At 40.5% G+C, this 20,795-nt stretch overlaps 1 protein-coding gene across 2 annotated transcripts in view; it reads left to right on the forward strand.

The window, feature by feature from the left end:
* LOC149079123 (terminal nucleotidyltransferase 5C) overlaps positions 1 to 19,034 on the forward strand; it is a 62,118-nt gene extending 43,084 nt beyond the window's left edge. Inside the window, exons 1-2 of one of the 2 annotated variants that reach the window (XM_089240001.1) lie at positions 13,895 to 14,098; positions 17,092 to 19,029. In XM_089240001.1, the coding sequence (XP_089096127.1) occupies positions 17,140 to 18,342 (1,203 nt within the window). In that variant the 5' untranslated portion in view covers positions 13,895 to 14,098; positions 17,092 to 17,139 and the 3' untranslated portion in view covers positions 18,343 to 19,029. Of the gene's footprint in view, positions 1 to 13,894; positions 14,099 to 17,091 lie in introns of those variants that run through there. The other variant, XM_089240000.1, reaches the window with a different exon arrangement.
* The last annotated feature ends 1,761 nt before the right edge of the window (positions 19,035 to 20,795 follow it).

Consider the following 20,795-nt stretch of genomic DNA (forward strand, 5'->3'; position numbering starts at 1 on the left):
GTAAATCCTCGGCCCTATATTCGATATACTGAGATACTGCTTTATCTACCAATGTCAACATCACAATGAAAACCTTATGTGAGCGTCATCACAAGAAAATTGAGAAATGAACTGTTAGTCGTTCATCTTGCATTTAGAACTCTGATTTGCACATTTCCGGAACTTTGTCGATAGAGGGCGCTGCACGTAAACAAACATCTGAACCAAGGCTTTCTGTACTTTTAAAACATTCCCTTTCGTGAGAAAATAAGTTTTTTGCAGAACGGATTGAAGAACGTACCAATTCCTTCAACTTTTATGAATTTTAAACGGTTTATGAATTCTCACGTTTAAAACGCATTTCATTGTGATGCACAAGCACCTAACAATGACTACATTGACATTATGATCAATTCATTCATATATAAAGGTTTCCGCCGTGGGCCGGTTCGCTCCTTCTTAGGAATCCACCTGGTCGCAATGGGCTCCCCCCGAAGCAACCATATCGACATCGGGCTTAGTGCGGACGCCCGATCGACATAGAACCACAGCGGTTAGAACTCCCAACCTCAAGCCGTCCGCCAGCTCCAGTTTTTACCCCCGTATGGCGAATCACATTCGCCGGGTCGGGGTAAGTAACTCATATATAAAGGTTTTCTAAACCAGCATTCTTCGGCCTTTTTCTACTTTCGGACCGGTGAGCTTCAGTGAATAATTTCGCAGACCGCCATAAGAAATATTTACCAAATCTGCCAAAAGAAATATTAGGAAAATTTCCTAACCCTCAAACTTACATTTGATTACATGAAAAACATCGTGGAAAGAGCTGGGACTCCTGCCACCTATGAAATAAAAAACAAAACAACCACTTCTTTTAATTCTCAAAGTAAAGTTAAACCGGTGTGCAGCATGAAAATGTATCGTATTTTTTTAATGATGCAGATCTCTCGGTGTAAATTTTTTGCGTCATGATATCTTTACTATGTGTTTGTGGTGACATTTTTGATACATAACAAAGGAAAAGATTACGTTGGGACACCCCTGCTGCCACCTATAAAATAAAAACTAATTGGTTGCAGGTTTCAAACCGGTGAGCATCGTGTAATAAATATAAATAGTATGACACTATATGTATGTGTATATGTATATATGTGTGTGTGTGTGTGTGTGCGCGCGCACACCGGTTACCATGTTTTCAAGCTTAGCACAATTTTTCGACGAGCATAATATAGTAACCAGTATTGTAGAGGAAGTGGATCATAAGATTTTGGAATGAGTTCCATTAGGGTTAACTCCAGCACCAAATTAAACAACCTTCGAGAAAACTCTTCGGTGCTTTTGTAAGCACGAAGGTGCTCCAGGATCATCAGTTGCCACGCTGTGCATCTGTACATGTGACATTATGACCTTATTTACAGATGTGTAACATCAGAAATGAGTCTTAACGCCGTCAGCAACGTGACGCGAAATTCTCACGTCACGAATCGGAATTCACAACATGTGAAATCACGTCGCGTCAGTGTAGTGCTTCAGCCTTTAAGGTGCGTACACACTACTCCGGCGTGACGTCATGTCCGAGTAGTGTGTAGGCACCTTTACTCTTCTTACATGTAACACATACTCAGGGCCTGCTCTGCCCGTTTTTCGGATGCGAATACAGCCCTTGTCAAGATATTGTACAGTGCCGCAAAATTGTTTTTCCTACTACCAGGGAAGAAAATCAAGCAATTGCTGCACTTTGTATGTTCTGCAAACACTGTGCTAACTGTTTTGTTTGACATTCAGTTATGTTTTCGTTAAAAAGGACGGCTGTTATCACAATTACCCGTCGTGTTGTCCGTCGGAGATTCGGCAGAAGATAAGTACCACCGATAAGACATATAAGTAAAAAATGTCTCTGCAAAAGATAAGCACCCGATATATGGTAAAATTTCTCATGCCCTCGCGTCGTGGACTTTCGCAGGACGACCTTGTGACGTTATTAAGTCCCGTAGGGCGGACCCTCGTCCTCTATCCCGAAATAAATTGAAGCAGGTAAAAAATAAAGCCTCGGGGCAGCTGTCGACTATGCAAACTTTTTTATCGTTAACCTTGACATTGTCCGCGTGCACAAAAGATGCACCACATTTTTATTTTGTATTCATTTATTTCGCTTACGCATTTCTCTGAATGACGTTGGAAGAGGAACTGTTTGACTGTCACCTGTTATCTCTACGTGATTCCTCCAGCTTTGCTTCCCTTTTTATCTGCTTCGATGTATTTTATAGAGCAGTAGGTGTACGGCCTGCATATTATTCCGAAGAGATGGCGTATTTATTTCGATGAGAATGCCATTTAAAAACAATGGAGGGGGCTTATGAGGTAGGGAAAGCGTATTGTCGTTTGTCATTTTTAACCTTAACAATTTTAGGTTGGAAAATCTGCATGCAGTGTTCAATGATAACCTAAATATTTAGGAGTCAAGGTTTTCTCTTAATTTTGGTTTAATACAAAACACTGAGTCGTGTCAGGCTGTGAAGATCTTTAACGTGTTGGAGCGAAATTTGTGGCTATTTAGTTCTAACCAAACCACATGGATGTGTCTCTCGAAGGGTAAGCAAATACCCCCCCCCCCCCGTCAGGCCTCGTCGATGCTATTACACTGTTCCAAAAGTGGGTATCGTACTGGCCACCAATCAGCGAATAAAAAAAGCAGGCATACAAAGCATTGACGGATAACCTGAAGGTCTCAGTGGAAACTATTGATCGTGAACCAATCAGCAATATCATGGGCGGAATCCAGCACTCAGCTTTTCATCTCGATCCGTGCAGGGTCCCGTTGTGAGCTTCAGTTCTCGTTCTGGGATGGTTCCTACACCTTGATCAACGCAGGGTCCAGCTGAGAGCTTTCCATCTCGGTCCGCACAGGATCTAGCTGTAGGCTATCCCTCTCGTTCCAGACAAGATCTTACTATCAGCATCTCATCTGGATCAGTGCAGGGTCGAGCTGTGAGCTTTGCATCCAGCTATTTTCCTTGTGCCGGACAAGATCCAGCTGTGAGCTTTGCATCCCGATCTACGCAAGGTCTAGCAGCGGGCTATGCCTCTTATTTCAGACAGGATATGTTGTTGGCTTTCCATCTCGATTCCTGCAGCGTTCGGCAGTGAACCAGTCATATTTTGCAGTGAGACTTAACGAAAATTTAGAATGAAGTTACGAAACTAGAAATTCCATATTATACCAGGGGATTGACTCGGAATATCGATAATGCCAGAAACGTCCGTGTCACAATTTTTCCATTTTCATGGCAAAGATCTAGTAATATCAGTTTCAAAGTCTTGCTCACAGTCCTGGTCAATCGCGCGTGGGCGATTCGCTACCATTTTGCTTCCGAAGAGGTGGCAGGGTCGGAATTATTGTCGAACAAGACTGTGTATGTAAGTCAAACCATTTCAGTTTCCAATCTTCTTTATTAGACGGACTGACCATCGACCATACTTGAAAATTTTGACACTTCCATTGATTAACACTGACAGGGTTGAAAAGTTGAAAAAAATGCCTCTAAGTATCAAATACCAAAAATGCCGAGAGCTCGTGATTAATATTCAAAGAAAGAACAGTTTGATTTATTATGTAACGGTTTTCTAACATGTATGTCATCGTATAGAAAGAAACCAGGAGCAGACATTGTCTGCCGTACAGGTTTACATCAATCATCTCTGAGATGATGACCCCGCTGCCAGACACATTACAGCAAACAAAGGAAAACGTAGTGAGGGTTATCGTTAGATTTATGTCAAGATGGCTGTAAAACAAATCTCCCCCCCCCCCCACCAAGAAAAACCAAAGGTTTAACCGAAAAAGAAAAGCAGATAAATTTGTGTTTTTTAAGAAATGTACTCGTTGTTTTCAGCGTATTATGTTGCGGTGAGAAGTCTCAAAATCGCGGTTTCATCGTAATCCTTTATCGTCACGTGTTATCGGATGGCCCTGTACGTCATACGCATTGGAGAGCCTCAGACACGTCTCTGCCATTTTTCTTGTTTCTGCTTTCTAAATTCAGCTTACATTTCAACATAGGTGTTTTTTTTTTCATGAAGATTTTAACGGGTTATGGTTACACCGTATTCGTGAATGGGGCCTCTCAGGCCACTGCTTTTAGTCCATTTTATTGATATTTTGATAAATTTAGTGTGTATTACACAGTATATTTTAAATACAAGATCGATCATTGGCCTGCTTAGGATAGAGCTTACGAAGGCTGATTTCGAAAGTCATAAAGAAAACGATTGTTCAGCGTTTGTCCGTATCTAAAGCTCTCGGAATCCTGTGAGTACCGATTGTGTCTCTTCAAAATGTTACGAGTACCCGATTCCTTATCGCCAAAATGCTGCGAGTACCGGTTGTAATCCTGAGAATATAGGACCTTCCGTCCCGCCGAAATGTCCGATTGTGTCTCGCCGAAAATGCTGCTAGTATGGAATTTCATCTTGTGAAAGAGGCCTGAAGTACCGACTTCGTATACAAAACCCGTAGTGCGTCGGGGTATGGCTGTACTATTTAGCACTTACAAATAGGTACGAAAATTCACCTGTTCCGGTCTGCGCAAGTATTCATTTTGGAACCCAAGTAATTTGAACGGGTCATCGAAGTAAGTCAACTGTTGAATTTGGTGCCATCCCAAGCATGGACCGGGTACTCCCCGAGTATCTCAAGAGAGCCGGATGAAAATGAGATCCAGTTAAAATTTTCGAAAGTAAGCATATAAATTTGTAGGGAAAAACATTTCTAGCCAGGTATGACCGCAGAAAAACCACTTTTCCAGAAGGCCCATAATGCTCTTATGACGACCCTGGTCCAGGGCAACATTCATCGCATATCCCATGGGCATGGGTCACTCCAACTCTCAACTTCCTACTCCGTTTTTTTCAAATGGCCCTAGAATCACTCATGTACATTAACGTTGGATGGGTACACATGTATGGAGTTGAAGAAGCTATAAAAAAAAGTCCAAAACAATGGTGAATATAATTTCGAATTGCTTTCCACCCCTGCAATATTTCACAAAAGGAAGCTAACAAACAACTCAGTGTCGTAACTTCAACCGTCTCTTTTCTACACTGAAAAACAAAACTTCCTAGTAGGATTTTGTTTTTATTGCGGTTTTCCTTACACAGTGGCGTAAAAAAAAAATATCCCTTTTTAATAACAATATCCGATACCTCTCTTAAATCCCTGTAAAGGTAAGGTTTTATTTTTTCTTCTTTGGGATACATGCATCCTCGAAGAAGTAAGTAAAGAAAGACGCAACTGTGCTGCTTCCTGCCGTTTCAGGTTTCGTCTGTGGTCCGACCAGTTTTTTTATTATTTTATTTCATTTGCCGCCGCAAAGGACGTTCAGGACTTGATAATATCCAAACGGGGCACCATACCGAATATATAAGCACCACATTTTTTTCTCATCTGGTGAGCTCGTGACTTGATACATCAACTACTGGCCGACTGAAAACGGGCCAAGGGCGAGGCTTCTCGAGATCCCTCCCGGCGGCCGAAATAGCTATTTATCTATCTACATGATCAACATGGATTCTTCCATTTTTTGTTTTTGTTCTTATTTATTGAATAAAAAAAAGTTGTTTTTTCAACATCCTTAGGAAACGATTATTTTCTTGAAGTGAACTGAAGGTGATTTAAAGCAATTATCCTGTCTGTAGATCACTAATCATGTTTTGATGGGTCAATTTCTTTTCTTTTTTACGAAAACTTGTCGATTCGTTCCAGTCAAGCCCACTTGAATCTATGGGATTTATTAGAGAAGTGATCTAATTCGATCGATCATTTCTTAATTGTGTATGACTCTTCCCTGTTCAAGAAGTTTGGATGATAGTGATTATGAGGCTGTGGAAACATAAAACACACGCATATTTTTTTTGTGACATCACATGGGGAGGTTATAATAATTATCATTATCTTCACTGTTTTGAAGACTTTTACGCGGATTATTTCTACCCTGGAGAGAGAAACTATCGAAAATTTCTGATGTGGGTGAGTTTTGATCTGGCCATGCTTACCATATTCCGTCGAGATGAAAACTGGTGCATCTACCAAATCCCGCCAATAAATGTCCAGCACGGAGGCATGCTGCGGTACTTTAGGGTGTCATAAGATCGGGTAGAATGTGCCGCGAGATATTTTCAGGGAGAGAAATTATATAGAAAATGTCAATTAAGACAACAGTGAGGGCTTTCATAACAGATGAAATGATGAAAAGTTACTTCTGGGCTGAGGAAGGTTGTCGTAGCGGGTGTCATGATGGACAAGACACTTCAGTGCTAAGTAGTAGTGCAAAAATGACTGCTTTCGCGACCGGTGTGGTGATATGTCCGAACTAAGGAACCTTGGGAAGAATGATGTCGCGACGAGAAGGTGCTTCCGGGCTAACAATCAGTGGGTAAGAATGTTGACTTTCGTGACAGGTGTCATAATACTATATTTCCGACCTTAGGAACAGTAGAAATAACAAAGCTTTTACAGCAGGTGTCGTGATGACTCTCGAGCTAAGAAAAAGGGGAAAAAATGAAGACCGTTGTATAGAGCAGGTGTCATGACGGGGAAGATGCTTCCGGGCTAATTAGTAGTGAGAAGAAAGCTTTCGCAGAAGCTATGATATAAAAATTCTATACGAGGGTATACGATGTGTCATGATGGGAAGATACTTCCGAGCTGAGGAGCAGTAGAAGGAATGACGGCTTTTGTGACAGGTGTCATGATATTTCGGGGCTGAGGAACCGTGGAAATTATGAAAACACTCGTAGGGTGATTTCGGGCGAAGGAACTGTGAGAAGAATAAAATTGGCTTTTGTAACTAGTGTCCTGATGGGCTCTAGCTAAGTGCTCGTGGAAATAATGCTCGCTGTTGTAGCAGGTGTCATGATGAGATACTTCCTGGCTGAGGAATAATAAAGAGGGGCGACACTTTCCATGACAAATTTCATATTTCCCGACTAAGGAACCATGAAAAACGAAGACTGTCGTAGCGGGTGTCATAAGATACTTCCGGGCTAAGGAGCGATAGAAAAAATGCGGCATTTACATGACATATTCAGGATCCGTGAAAAAAAAATGAAGGCTACCGCAGCAGGAACCGTGATAAGATTCTTCAATTGCTCCTTAGCCCGGAAGTAATGACCGCCGACGTAGTTGGCGTAATGATAATTTCAGGCTAGGGAATTAGTGGGGAAAAAATGGTGGCTTCTTCACGACCGGTGTCATGATGAGAAAATATTTCTGGACGAAGTAATAAATTCGAACAACGCAATCGTTCTCGCTCTCATGTACATGAAAATGACCACGATTAAACAAAACGATCGCATGAGCTTGTAAACAAGTGAATGATGAGTTCGAATATCTAAGTTTTGCGCAAAAACATTCGTCTCCCGCAATATTACAGTAAATATGTAACCAGTTTTGGAACTTTGTGGAACACCCAACGCAGTCAGGGAGAGAAAATCGGCAGCGTCGGAACTTCTATGCAAGAGTGAGACAAGATTTTTACGCGTTACTCTTATATACTACATCCAAAGAAAAAGAAATGATCCAGTCACCTAAAAAAACCGTTTTTTTTCCTGCCATATTTCTGCGGAATTCGGACGGATAATGCTTGTGCGTTTAAAAATGCTCAAAAGTGGTTGCTTCACAGTTTTTCTTCGAAATGTGTTGCTGGTCTCGCATTAGATCAAGGTTCGTTCCCGGTGTCGTCTCGCTCTGCCGACTGGCCGTGCAAAAGAGGAATGAATAACTCCTGCTTGCTGTTGCGAGGAGAAAATTAGCCTCTCAAAGTGAAAAACACTGTGAAAAGCGATGAAATTTTAATCTTTTTTCCACCAACGAAGCCATTAGAAGAATGAAGTCGCAGTAATCCTGTTTGACTCTCACTTTCAATGAGTGTTGTATATACGCATTCATTCCTAACTTCTAAAGTGACAGGAAAGTCAAACGAAATGGGATTCATGTTTTCCAACCTGCCTTACGCGTACCTGTGATTGGCTATTCAGAAGTACACGGGCAGAATAGCGGCTCAATAAATTTGTAAAGAGTTGGTGATGGCGTAATATTCAAGAGGGTAAACAAGTGACGTGCGCGTTTACAGGTTTTACTTGCCGCAACTGTATTTAACCTTCCGTACTCCAACACAAAGCTTTCTTGAAAAGTTATTGGAGATGGAAATTACATTGGTGCACAAGGTCGGCTTAAGCGATGGTGCACCCGGGTGGCTGATAGGATGGAGCAGCCACTTAGGCTTTTGTTTAGACACACAATTCTTAAAATTTTGGTATCGTAAAAATTCACAAGACACCCCACCACTTTTGACACATGCCTTAACGCTGAAGATGTTGAGAAAACCCGAGAGAACAGACGGGGGAGCCTGGAGGGGGCCGTAATACCAGAAACAAGAATGGATACACTATCACACTGGGCAAGTGTGCATTGTGGTTTCCCCATCCAGTAGTTTTCAGGAGCGGGCAGAGAAGTCGGATCCTCTTGTCCAAAGCACTAGACTAGTTTCTGCCCTAGGAACCTTGGAAGCGTTATTTTGGCGTTAATGTTAACTCTATGTTGGAGACTTAAGCTAAATTAAATGTTTTACCCTCAGAAGGAAAAGAAATGTAATGACTCATCAATAAGAGTTGTTTGTGGAAGAAGTTATCTAGCATAAAACGGTAAAACTGTACCGAAAAACTCCGGGTTTTTTTTTTTTTTTCAAAAGCTGGACATATCGTCAACTACATTTTGTTTTGTAAACAATATGTACTGCTTTGAACGGATAAAAAAACTAGTTTATCCCAGCGTCTCTCCCTGGCAAAAAATCCTTTCGGCCTCCCTCCAGGATCGTTTTTAGAGGCGGCACACATAAGACTTTGCACCCGGGCGGCAGGTGAACTCGGGCCGCTCCTGCATTGGAGTTCGGTCAAGTAATTCAAACATGTCTTTTTCTAATGACAATGTTTTCTCTTTTAATGATATAAAAAGGAAGACTTAGGGCGGTATTCACCGACATGGTTTAAACTATAGTCACAATTTTTTGGTATGAGATCCTGAGCATGGATTGGTTAAATTCAGGTTTTTAACCAATCTATGTTGATCTCTAATCCAAATATTTTGACTACAGTTTAAACCATGTCTGTGAATACGATCCTTAGAGACACACTTATCTATGGGGTTGGCTATAGCCCAGGATGACAATTTTGAGGAATGAGAAGTCAAGAAAATTATAGATTAGAAAGAAGGGGAAACAAAAATTTGAATAACCCATAGGCGACAAAACCATTAATCCTCTGGTTGAAAACCTGTGCGCGAATCATTCCACGATTTAGCATTTCAATTACTAAGGGCATAACATTTAAAGTGACGAACCATTTTAACTCAGTGTTTATTAGACGTATATGTAGGGCCTTGAATGCCTTTTTATCTATTCCCCTCCCCATATCAGTCTGGATCTCCCTGGGTAGTTTTAAAGATTGAATATAAGCCGCAGCATCCCTAAGATACCACCAGAGTTTTGGATCTCAAAATTAATACAGCGCTAGTCGCAGAATACTAGTGTCACACCACTTAGCATGTTGTTATAAATGTTTCTAGATCAGGCAAGGGTGCCTCGATTTATTAATAGTCTAATCTCATTTCCAAGGGTATCATAAAGGTAGGAAATTGGAGAGAATCCCTGTTCTAGATTCGCTATCTTGTAAATCTCTATAATTGTCTATTTGAAGGGAGGACCGCTTTTCGCGAACTGATTAAAATGTATGGAGATTATGCATCCCCCCATCATTTAAAAACTCGGCACGGGTAACTTGTGTGATAAAATACCGAAAATTGAATTGTCTATCCTTTCTTTGTCACCATAAATTTCCGTTTTTTGCCCCCACTACGATTTCGGGTAATGGAAAGAAACATGACTTCCTGTGTTGTCTAGACTTTATGTGGCTTCGGCTCCGAGCCTTGAGGCTAGACGATTCGCCCCCATCGGGTGAGAGTCACTTTATAGCTTGGCCATTTACTTTCGGACATTTTATTTGTTATCGCTCGTTGACTTATTTTACGTCTAAGGCTATATATATGTGTGTGTGTATCTCTCTTACAATGTTTGGAAGGGACGTTAACAATAATAGGGAAATATGGAGGGTTCTTGACCCATCGGATTTCTACAATTTTTCATTTTTATATAATTTGTGCGTTGTTAACCTAGTTAAGAGGGCCCAAAACGTTCGCTTATAAATAATTAAGATAATGACAATAAAGACAACATGTTAACTGATCTCGTTCTACATACAAGTGTGGATTGTAGAAAAGTGTTTCTTAAAGTGGAGGTGGGTGCACTTGAAAGGACCAGGGGAAGCGGTTGTAGTGCAGGTAAAGATCCTATCGGGTTGCTTAAAAATAACTGAACATAAATGTGTATAAATTTTCAATACATTTTGGAATATTTTTCATGAGCGGACGGATATTTGGGGCCAACATCAAGGCCTGAAACTATAAGAATACGTGTATGCAGGGTGTCCTGCAAATAGTAATGCGGCCTTCTCTCAGAAAAAAGGAAATTTGGGTCAGAGAAGACAAGAACAGCGTTTTATAAAAGCGGAAATACCGTTTTACCAGCATTTAATGCTGATCATTCCCAAATTTTCTCTGTTGGCATCAGGAGAGACAGGGCAACAACTTCATAATTGGAAGTTGTTGTTTCACATTGTATTTTCACTCACAAAACTGGTACTGTAATTTTTGAACGCTGTTTGAGCTTAAGAAAATATGAAAATTCAGAAATGAGCTGTTTATTGTACACCCTTCATTTTATAGGACTCTGCGTCTGTGTGGTGCTCCCTATCGAGAAAACTTTGAACTATTTTTTTTCCTGTATTATATATATATTAAAATCCCTCTTCGTTAGAAAAAATTTTTCACAAACCACATTCAAATTTTCCGATGCTTTCAATTTTTTTGAATTTTTTAATACTTATATATATAATTACTATTTAGGAATACTTTATGGCAGTGGTTACCAAAGTGTGGATTGAGAACCCCTGGGAGGGGTCGCGGAATATTCTCCAAAATTAAAACATCCGAACAATAATAACGTGATCCTCACGTATTCCCAAGGGATCAGCATGATCTGTCCAGGGAATTTGTTAGTGTTAGTAAACATCCATGCCCGAACCGGGATTCGAACCCAGACCTGCACAGTGAGAAGCCAGTTCCCTAACCACTCGACTGCCAGGCGTTTCAAGACGTTTATTTTTACTTTTCGGAGAGTAAACATAAATGTCTAAATTAAAAAATGCCTCTACTCTCTCAGCGCAATGAGCAACTACTTAACATTCAAATAAAAAATAATATTGTACAATAAAGTGGGGGAGGGGGCGCTATGCCAACCATAAACATGTTATGAACATTCAAAAATAACATATCAACGAAAATTATTTTTCTTACAAAAGAAACCGAAAATATTTTTGCACTGGCCACAGCTTTGTTAACGGCGGGCCCGAGATTGGTTACCAAGTTACCCACTTTGCAACTTTGGGACGGAATGCGTATTTTGCGCGTCGTAATTTCCAGATTCAAAGATAAAAAGCATGTGGGTAGTTTAAAATCTCATATTACAACAGCTCTGCCAACTAAATATCCAAAAATTAATTTGATTACGGAAATTGAAGCACATTCATTAACCGCAAATGCCCCGGAAAATGGGACGTATGGTCACTCCATGTTTTGTGGGGAGGGGGGGCATCGCACTTCAAAAGTTTTGGAACCACTGCTTTATAGGACACCTTGTATTTCACTCAGTTCTGAGGGCCTCGCAAATTCTCCCATTGTCCAGGTCACTTACAGAGCCGTCTCAAGATTATCATGGGCCCCGGGCCAAGTTGTTTTTTTGCGAGGCCCTACCTGATAAATTCACGAAAATTCATTTTGTGAGGTCCCTTCTTCGCTTGAAGCCCCCGGGCCGTGCCCGGGTGTGCCCATGCGTTAAGACGGCACTGGTCCCTTTCTATAGTTCCGATAGCTATCGCAATCATTCAATACGGGGTGTCCTGTCCAGTATAATAATGAAGAGGAGGGAAAGTTAATGAACCTTTAGCTCTTTAAAAGTATAGAACTTGCACAATACTTCTATTTCCTCCATCATTCAACGCTCCTTACTTCATGGCCACTTGAAGGGCTCCTTTGAAGATTGGGTAATACCCTCTGTATTCTTCTCTTAATACTGAAAACCTATCTCTTGACCATTCTAATGCCATCTGCAGGCAATTAAGTTTTATGGCTTTATTTCATCCATTTACGCATCCTTTCCGTGAAAATATTTGCTTTTTTCTGATATATTTGCTTGCCCTTTTCTTTCCTTTTTTCATTTTTGTTTTCCTCCTTTTCGTAAAAACTCCCACAGAAAAAAAACGTTTTCTCCCGAATGCCTGACCAAGGCATCGTAAATCATGGGGGTGGAATTGACCAATGGTATTAATTTTAATATTTTGTGTACATGCGTAATTCTTATCACCCAATAGAAGGGATTCTTTTTGAATCCGATCTACCAATGGGAAAAAGGGAGTTGTTGCCCCTTACGACTTCACTTTTTGGAATTCCAAAAAATTCAGGAGCAGATTGAGTAGTGGAATCAAGAAATCCACTTGAAAAAGTGTTTGTAGGCATTGCTCCTTTCCAGCGGACGTTGGGATCATCTATGTTTTTAATATATATTTGGATGGAGGGAAAAGGTAGGAAGGAAAATTCGTACACTAACATTTTTAATTAACGTTATGGGGATTTAACTGAAATCCAAACTAAACGGAAATTATCAGGGGGAGATGTTGAAACGAAATATTAAAGTCTAAAGGAATCTGATAAATTCCAACATCAAATTTAAAATATTATAATTGAACATAATTCTGTCTGTGCAATATTCAGATGCTGGTACCGTAATGTTTTGTTTATTATTTGATTTTTGTTTAATAGAAACCGTTTTCCCTGATATTTTTTGATTAAATATCATTAATAGTAACATAATTTTTTCATGAGTCATCCTTTTGTATTTTAATAAGTATTGGACTACAAGGAGCCTGGGTTAAATTTCGACAATTGTATACATATTCTTCCAGTGGTCAGATATAAGTCTGGTTTTACATGTCGGGATTTTTTAATTCGTAAATGACATTTTTCCTGATTGGATAAGAGTTTTGTCTCTTTCCTCAAAACATTATAACCATAATTATTCGAAAAACAACCGTGTATGCATGCAATCAGTTACATCAATTACATATCCATCTTAAAAAAAAAAACTACAAATGTGTCTTTATAATTTCACAAGGCTACTACTGGTAATTGTCAGGGTATATATTTCCTCCTATCAAATGTGATTTTATTTTCGTTTCTTTATACTAGTTTTTTCAGGGTTAGGGGTCGAGTGACAAGTCACAGCCTTCAAGAAGGTCCTGAGAAAAATAAAAAATAATATACCGAGATAACCACTATTAAAACCAAAACCAGTCAAAACTAATGACCTCTTCGTTCCTTTTTCTTCTTGTGACTAGAGAAAAAAAATAAGTATATGAAAAAGTCCATTAAAAACCGTGCGAGAAGATTATTTAGACTATACACCAGCTTATTATTATCAAAAGAGAGAGAAACCGTTATCTCGCAGAAAGAAAAAGAAACCACGTCGTATCGTGTTACGTCATTGGAATCTGTTGTGTGACGTCATGCGTTGCTAGGCAACCGGACTGAAAGGGAGGGAGAGGAGGAGAAAGCTCCACGCGTGTTCGACGTAGGACGGGAGAGGAGGAAGAGGGGAGAAGATCGTGACGTCACGGGCGCGGCGCCGTGCCGCTTGATATCCCTCCGCCATTCTCACGCAGAGGACTTTTTCCCTCCGCTCCGTTCGGTCTCAGACTAAATATAGTGTTCGTGCGAACTGGATGTGTTTTGATGGGAAGTCCGAGTCTCTCTCAATAAGTGTTTTTCTTTAGTGTGTTTTTTTTTTTATTTGGTTTTCTCTCTCGGTGTGTTTTAGCGCTTTTTTTTATATAAATTCGATTCCCTGAAGAATATTCTTACAAATTGATTCATCGGGTTTGGAAAAACGAGTTCAAGGTATGTTTGTTTATGGATTTTTTTCGACTTGTTTGCGGGACCGACGGGGTCCTGGAAAATGTTCCGCGTCGACTTCCGGAATGTAGTTTGTCCATATGGGCCCGTTGGTTTGATGGAAAATCGCCGATACGTTGGACATTGATGCGTCTACCACATGTAATGTGGAATTAGTGTCCCGTACGAGTTTTTCGTTTAATGGAATTCGTGTTTTTTTCGTATTTTATTGCGAATTGATTTTTCGGAGTTTGATTTTATAAGCCCCCCCCCCCCCCCGTGTCAAATATGTTTGGTTATCTTATTGAATGTTAGAATTTGTGATCCCCGGGTAAGTCCCGTATGGGATATTTGTTTGATGGAATTCGAATTCCCCTTGTCGATTATAAATCGTTGAATTTCCGGAGTGTTTGATTAACGGGTCTTTGGGTAAATCAAACAGGAATCGACCACGATTCGGGTCAAATATGTTTTATATTGAATTTCTGAATTTTAAAACCCTTGGAAAGTTCCCCACTTATCCATACGCAAATCGGTTCTTTTCATACAGGGAACATCAAATTCATCACCAATTGAGGTGCGGAAGGTCCACCTCCCATAAGGGCCAATATTTTTTCTCCCCCCCCCCCCTTCAACGAAAGGGGGGCCGGTCACTTCTCCGAACGATCAGTTTTATGAGAAGAGAAGCGTCACTTGAAGAGATTTCACATTATTTTTAACATTGATCGTCTTAAGATAATGTTTATAGCCGATGATCGTCCGATCATTGCCCCGAATATGTAATTCGTATACAATGATTTCAATAACCTAGAAATGCTTTCAATTACGAGATTGGTTCAACTTTTATTCACTGGTTTATGAATAGATTTATGAGTTTTTAAATACAACGAACGGGATTTTAGGTCCCATGGAATCTTATTAAAAATCGGATATAGTGAACTGAATTTTTGTGAATTATGTTCTTTGCAGCATTTGTCGGTTATTAATATTAAATACAAATACGAGATTATTCTAAAATTGGTGAATATTAGTTGAATCCTATGATGAACCTCGAATATAACGAACGAAATTTTTGAACCCATCCCGTATAAGATGTTATCACTATCATACATAATGTCGCTAAATCGGGTTTAATGAACCAATTTTTTTTTTTTATTCCCTTGCAGTTCGTTATAACGGCGTTTAGCTACAGTATTCCAGGGTTTGCTAAATACTGTATTTCGGTATCGGATAGCTTCCCATGTGATCGTCGGCTTCTTGACGGGTCAGCCAACGTGGCTCCAAACCAAAAATGCCCTACCCAAAATATTGATTTTTCATTTTTATACGATTATACGAGATTTTCTATGTGTAAATTGGGCTATAAAAGGGGGGGGTCTTTGAACTCGTTAAATATCAGTGATTGTTGATAATTCGGGCACATTCTAGTGCTCCAAAAATTTAATTCTCCAAAAATTAATGGTTCATAATTTTTCCGATCGCTAAAGACTTAATGCAATTTCAGGACAAACGTCGCGGAATATGTTGATTGCTGTAACGATGAGTTTTAAAACTTTAAATTCCATGTCATTTTCATGTGTAACATGAAATTAATGGGACTAATTTCCTCCCATAGACGTTGCCTGTTCCTCATACGTTAGGAGCCCTGGGCAAGACTTTTTTTTTGAAGGCCCTTATATAGCGTTCTTTGATTTGTACGCAAGTGGGGGGTGCATGGAGGCTCCGTGCTTCCATTAAAACGGTTAAATATTGCGAATGTTATTTCTGTAAAAATATTAATTCCAAAAATTCATGGAACCCCGTTTGCCCATGCGAGAAACACGCCCTGTGCATAAAGAGTATTAGTCGAATACCGTTATAGGCGAAAAAATGCTCGTTTTAATGAATTTTTCTAATTCCCCCAAATAAGTTTTCTAGGTTTTTGCATTGTTCCTATGTATTCTTTTATAACGAAATTTCGTTATAACCGAGTGATATCTTTGAGATCGTTATAACGGGATTCGACTGTATAAGCTAATTTTCCATAATTTCAGTTTTTTGCTCTCTCAAAGATCTTGCAAACGAAATTAGCAAGCTATTATAGATGTAAATGTACGTAAAGAAATGCGTATGTTGTACTAATGATTTCATGTGAGGTCTGTATTAGTTATCTTGGCTAATTCGGGAAGGGTTGTCCCGCTTGAACGAATTTTATAAATATTACTGTCCCGCAACACGCATTTGCAGTTTTAACGAGTCAAGCGGGCCAAAAGTGATTTTCATACAGTATTTTCAATGTATAAATCGAGCTCAATGGGGCCCTCGTGAAGATGCTGAAGCTTGAATAACGCATGAAAATTTGGTCGTGATTTTTCGGGGAGTTTTAACTATGGTCACAGATGGTAATTTATTTACCTAGATGGGGTATTCTAACACATGGGAACGGCACGAGAAAAATTTCTAGCTGTTCCAGAAACTTCTAGACACTTTACATGATTTTATTACGTGATTAAGCTTGATGTCCGGCTCGTGACCCGTCGTTTCCCCCACCCCAAACTCATTTTCGATGATCGCGATCGATTTTTCTCGGGCTTCCCCCCCCCCTCTTTTCCCATCCGTGCGGCCGCAGGTTGTTTTCTAGAGCCTTCCAGAACATCCTTAGTACTACTACTCGCCACGCGAGAGACGATTCCGCCAGCTGGATATAGTTCCCTGTTTTTCTGTGCACGTTTCTTCCCCCCCCCCCCGCCGCCGCTTTTCATGTCATACTTCCAGAGCTCTGGAAGGAGGGAGAGGGAAAAAAAAGTAGGTCGAGCCGCACGCGTTTGGTGGCGCTGCGATCGTGAACAAAACCGACGCGCGCGATTTTCGGAAGCACACTACCGTTCCTGATTGTGCGGTGGTTGTCGAAGGATTCGCTTGGATTTCGTGACACTCGTGCGTGTGTGATTGGTTTTTTGTGTAGTGATACATATCTGGAGCTTTACTCTAACATTGGTGTTTTTTTTTTTGTTCTCTAGTCTGGTCATCAAGTGGCCACACCAGAAGCTCTAAAGAATCGTCTCGTCATGGATACGGACCACTCCGACGACGGTCAGAGGTTCGCAGTGCTCAGCTATGAGCAGGTGAAGAAGCTGAACATGGTCATGGACGAGGTGATGCCGATCCACGGCCGCGGTAATTTTCCGACTCTGGAGGTGCGGCTGAAGGAGCTGGTGAAGGTTGTCCGCTCCAAGCTGGAGGAAGAGTCCGTCACCGTCCGGGATATCAGGCTCAACGGCGGTGCCGCCAGTCACGTCCTCGCTCCCGAAAACACTCCCTACAACGACCTCGACTTGATATTCGCCGTCGATCTGTCCAACCAGAAGAACTTCGACAAGGTCAAGACGGCCGTGCTCGACTCCCTGCTTGATTTCCTGCCCGAGGGAGTCATCAAGAAGAGGATCAGCACGTGCAGCCTCAAGGAGGCCTACGTTCACAAGATGGTCAAAGTGAACAACGGCGACAGGTGGTCGCTGATAAGCCTCAGCAACAACAGGGGACGCAACATCGAACTGAAGTTCGTCGACACCATGAAGAGGCAGTTCGAATTCAGCGTCGATTCTTTCCAGATCATCTTGGACTCTCTGCTCCTGTTCTACAGCTGCTCCGAAATGCCCATGAGCGAGAACTTCTACCCGACCGTGGTCGGCGAGAGCGTCTACGGCGACTTCCAGGAGGCCCTGTACCACCTCTACAAGAAGCTCATCGCCACCAGGAACCCCGAAGAGATCCGCGGCGGTGGTCTCCTGAAGTACTGCAACCTCCTCGTGAGGGATTACAAGCCGGCCAGGCCGGAAGAGATCAAGACCCTCGAGCGGTACATGTGCTCGAGGTTCTTCATCGACTTCAGCGACATCAACCAGCAGCGGATCAAGCTCGAGAACTACCTGGCAAACCACTTCATCGGGGACGAGCAGAGCAAGTACGAGTACCTGATCATCCTGCACAGGGTCGTCGACGAGAGCACGGTGTGCCTGATGAGCCACGAGCGGAGGCAGTCGCTCTGCCTGATCGAGGAACTGGCCTGCCAGACGTACTTCCAGGAGCAGCAGCAGAACTTCTACGGCAAGTCGGCCGTGCTTCCCCCTCCCCCGCAGCAGACCATGGACATCCTTCCGCATCCGCACTTCCTCTTCGGCAGCGGCTTCTTCTACACGCCATACGTCCCGGCCAGTGCCGCGTACGGCGTGCCCTGTTCCTGCACGTGGATGGCCGCAACCTGCACGTGATCTGTGCAATCCTGAAGAGGACTCTTCAAGGCCCCACCCCCCACAATCCTCTCCACCCAGTGTCTCCAACTCCCCCCCCCTCCCACCCCAGACTGTTGTACTCTTATATTTTATGTTTACGGATACCTTTTGAGATTCCAGACCGAACCCAAGAAGCCGATATATCTCTCTAACTTGTGTATTATGTCCGTGGGTTCTTCATCGTCAATGGCTTCTACTGGCAAAAAGTGATCCTCAAAGAATGTGTGAAGTCCATCAGTGATTATTTTCGATGGATGTGCCAATCGGGACAGTGAGTACCGCCATCTACTGACAAATTCCTCGAATTCCCCCAACCCTCCAAACATATCCGCAGAACACGTTGACAATTCAGTGTAATATCGAAGACAATGTGTACAGCTTATTTCTCCCTCTTCTAAAATTCACATAGACGTCAATGTTCAACATGGATTACTATGTGCAAAAGGTATATAACTACGTATATATACATATATTTTTCATTATTTCAATTAAATTTTAATGTTTCTCCTCGATTATATATTAAAAAAAACATTGTAGTATTCGATGTTATTAGACAAAAAAATTGCAAAAAAACCCAAAAAAAAATATAAAAATTTTGACAAAAAAAAAATTTACGACACTAATGTTGTAAACATTTCAGTTTCGGTTTCTTTTTTCTATAGAAAATTCTTTTTTAAAAAAAAATAATCGATATTTTTTTGTATAGTTAGTACATATGCGAGATGGGTATTTGTGTGTGTGTGTGTAATGTAAAGGAATAGCTATTTTTAATTAGATGTATAACAATAAGCGTAATTGCTTGGAATTCGGTTTTTTTTTTCTCTTTATTCTCTCGTTGCGGAATATTTTTGAGGTTTTTCTTGTGTTTTAGGTTCTTTTTTAGTCTTTCTGTATATACTGCTTTTTTTTTTTTGCTGATTAATTAACATTGTCTAATTTGCATATTTTTCCCCCTAAAAAGGGTTTTTTTCTCTCATAAGTGCCATATTAGTACCGATGAATAATTTTTTTTAGAAGTTTCCACTTTTTATATATATATGTGTATAATTATGCACCGCTGAGTTTGTATTATGGCTAATTTTTTTTTCTCCTCGAAATTGCTATTTATTGCAATTTTTAATGTTCAGTGTGATATAAAAAAAAAAAGTTAAATGCAATAATATATGCAAGTATGCTTCACGACGCACAATAATACTACGAAAGAAACAGCCTTTACGTATTGATTATAATAGCCTTTCATACCCTCGTAATTACATGTCTAGTTAGTGATTAGTGTTTTTTTTAGGATGTTGTCCCTATAGTACCCTATAATATTTGTCAAAAAAATTGAGTATGGGTCTGTTTTTAGGGGGTGATAGACTGTCATGTCATTTTTTGGTTCTCGTTATGCAAAATGCTGTGGTTTTTAAATGAATGATTAACATTCCTGTTATGTTCTGTGGGTGTCGTTGATAGCTATAAGTCTTCGGCAATCTAAAGTTATATACGCAAGTCCTGACACGATTTGAAAAAAAATCATTTAAAAACGCTATTGAAGATAGACATGGTTTAAAGCATTTGTAAAGGTTTCGAGGTTTTTCCCCCATTCACAACAAAACTTTTACATGTGCACCTTCAAGTGAAGTGCCTATATAGCATTTCTTGCGCCGTGTTATTTGTGACAAGGGTGTTAAAAGGAATGGAAGTAAGGATCAAAGTAGAATGAATGGAAGTAAGACTTTGGAACCTTTTTCAAATGCTTTAAGCCAATCAATAACTTTTTTTTTCAAACCATGTCAGGACTTCTGGACCACCCTGTATATTGGGCTTGAATAGGGCATTTAAAATTTAATTCGAGCTGGCGACTGGTCTCAAGATTTTCATATTTACATTCAGTTAGGATAAAATATTGAGTCTGGTCTGTATACTATGTGATCCAGAGGTTTTTGGCCTTTAATTCATATTTTCTAGCGGCCCCCAAAATCACGATTGCAGGAGGGCCTCTAGATGTTAGTTTTTGTTTTTTGTAAGCTAAATTGTACTTATAAGCTATCCAAAAAACACAAAAGCTAACATTTAGAGTTCTCCTTGCGGTCGTAAGAGGCCGTTATAGCAATGAAGAACCGTTTTTCCCTCGTGTCGATTCCACCACGACACAGGATCGTGAAAGGTTAAACAGATTTTGAAAAGGTTTCAGATTTTCAGGCACATAAGTGTTTAACCATTTGCAATGCTTTTTTAAATTAGTGACAGTCGCAGGCAGTGAGAGAACATCTGAATGATCCGGTCATATTTATGCAACTTGTAAACGTTATCTGCGCAAATGAATATCCCATTTTATTGCCATTGATAGCTATGTCTGTCTTCGACATTCTAGAGTTAAAATACAAGCTTGTATTGATCATTGTCTATTTAAAATTTAATTCGATATAGTGACCTATCTCGAGTAAGAT

Source organism: Pholcus phalangioides, unplaced genomic scaffold (genome assembly GCF_987345545.1).
Source record: "Pholcus phalangioides strain wild (caught in Gottingen) unplaced genomic scaffold, Ppha-v1.0 ptg000012l_1, whole genome shotgun sequence".
In the NCBI taxonomy this organism is placed as follows: domain Eukaryota; kingdom Metazoa; phylum Arthropoda; class Arachnida; order Araneae; family Pholcidae; genus Pholcus; species Pholcus phalangioides.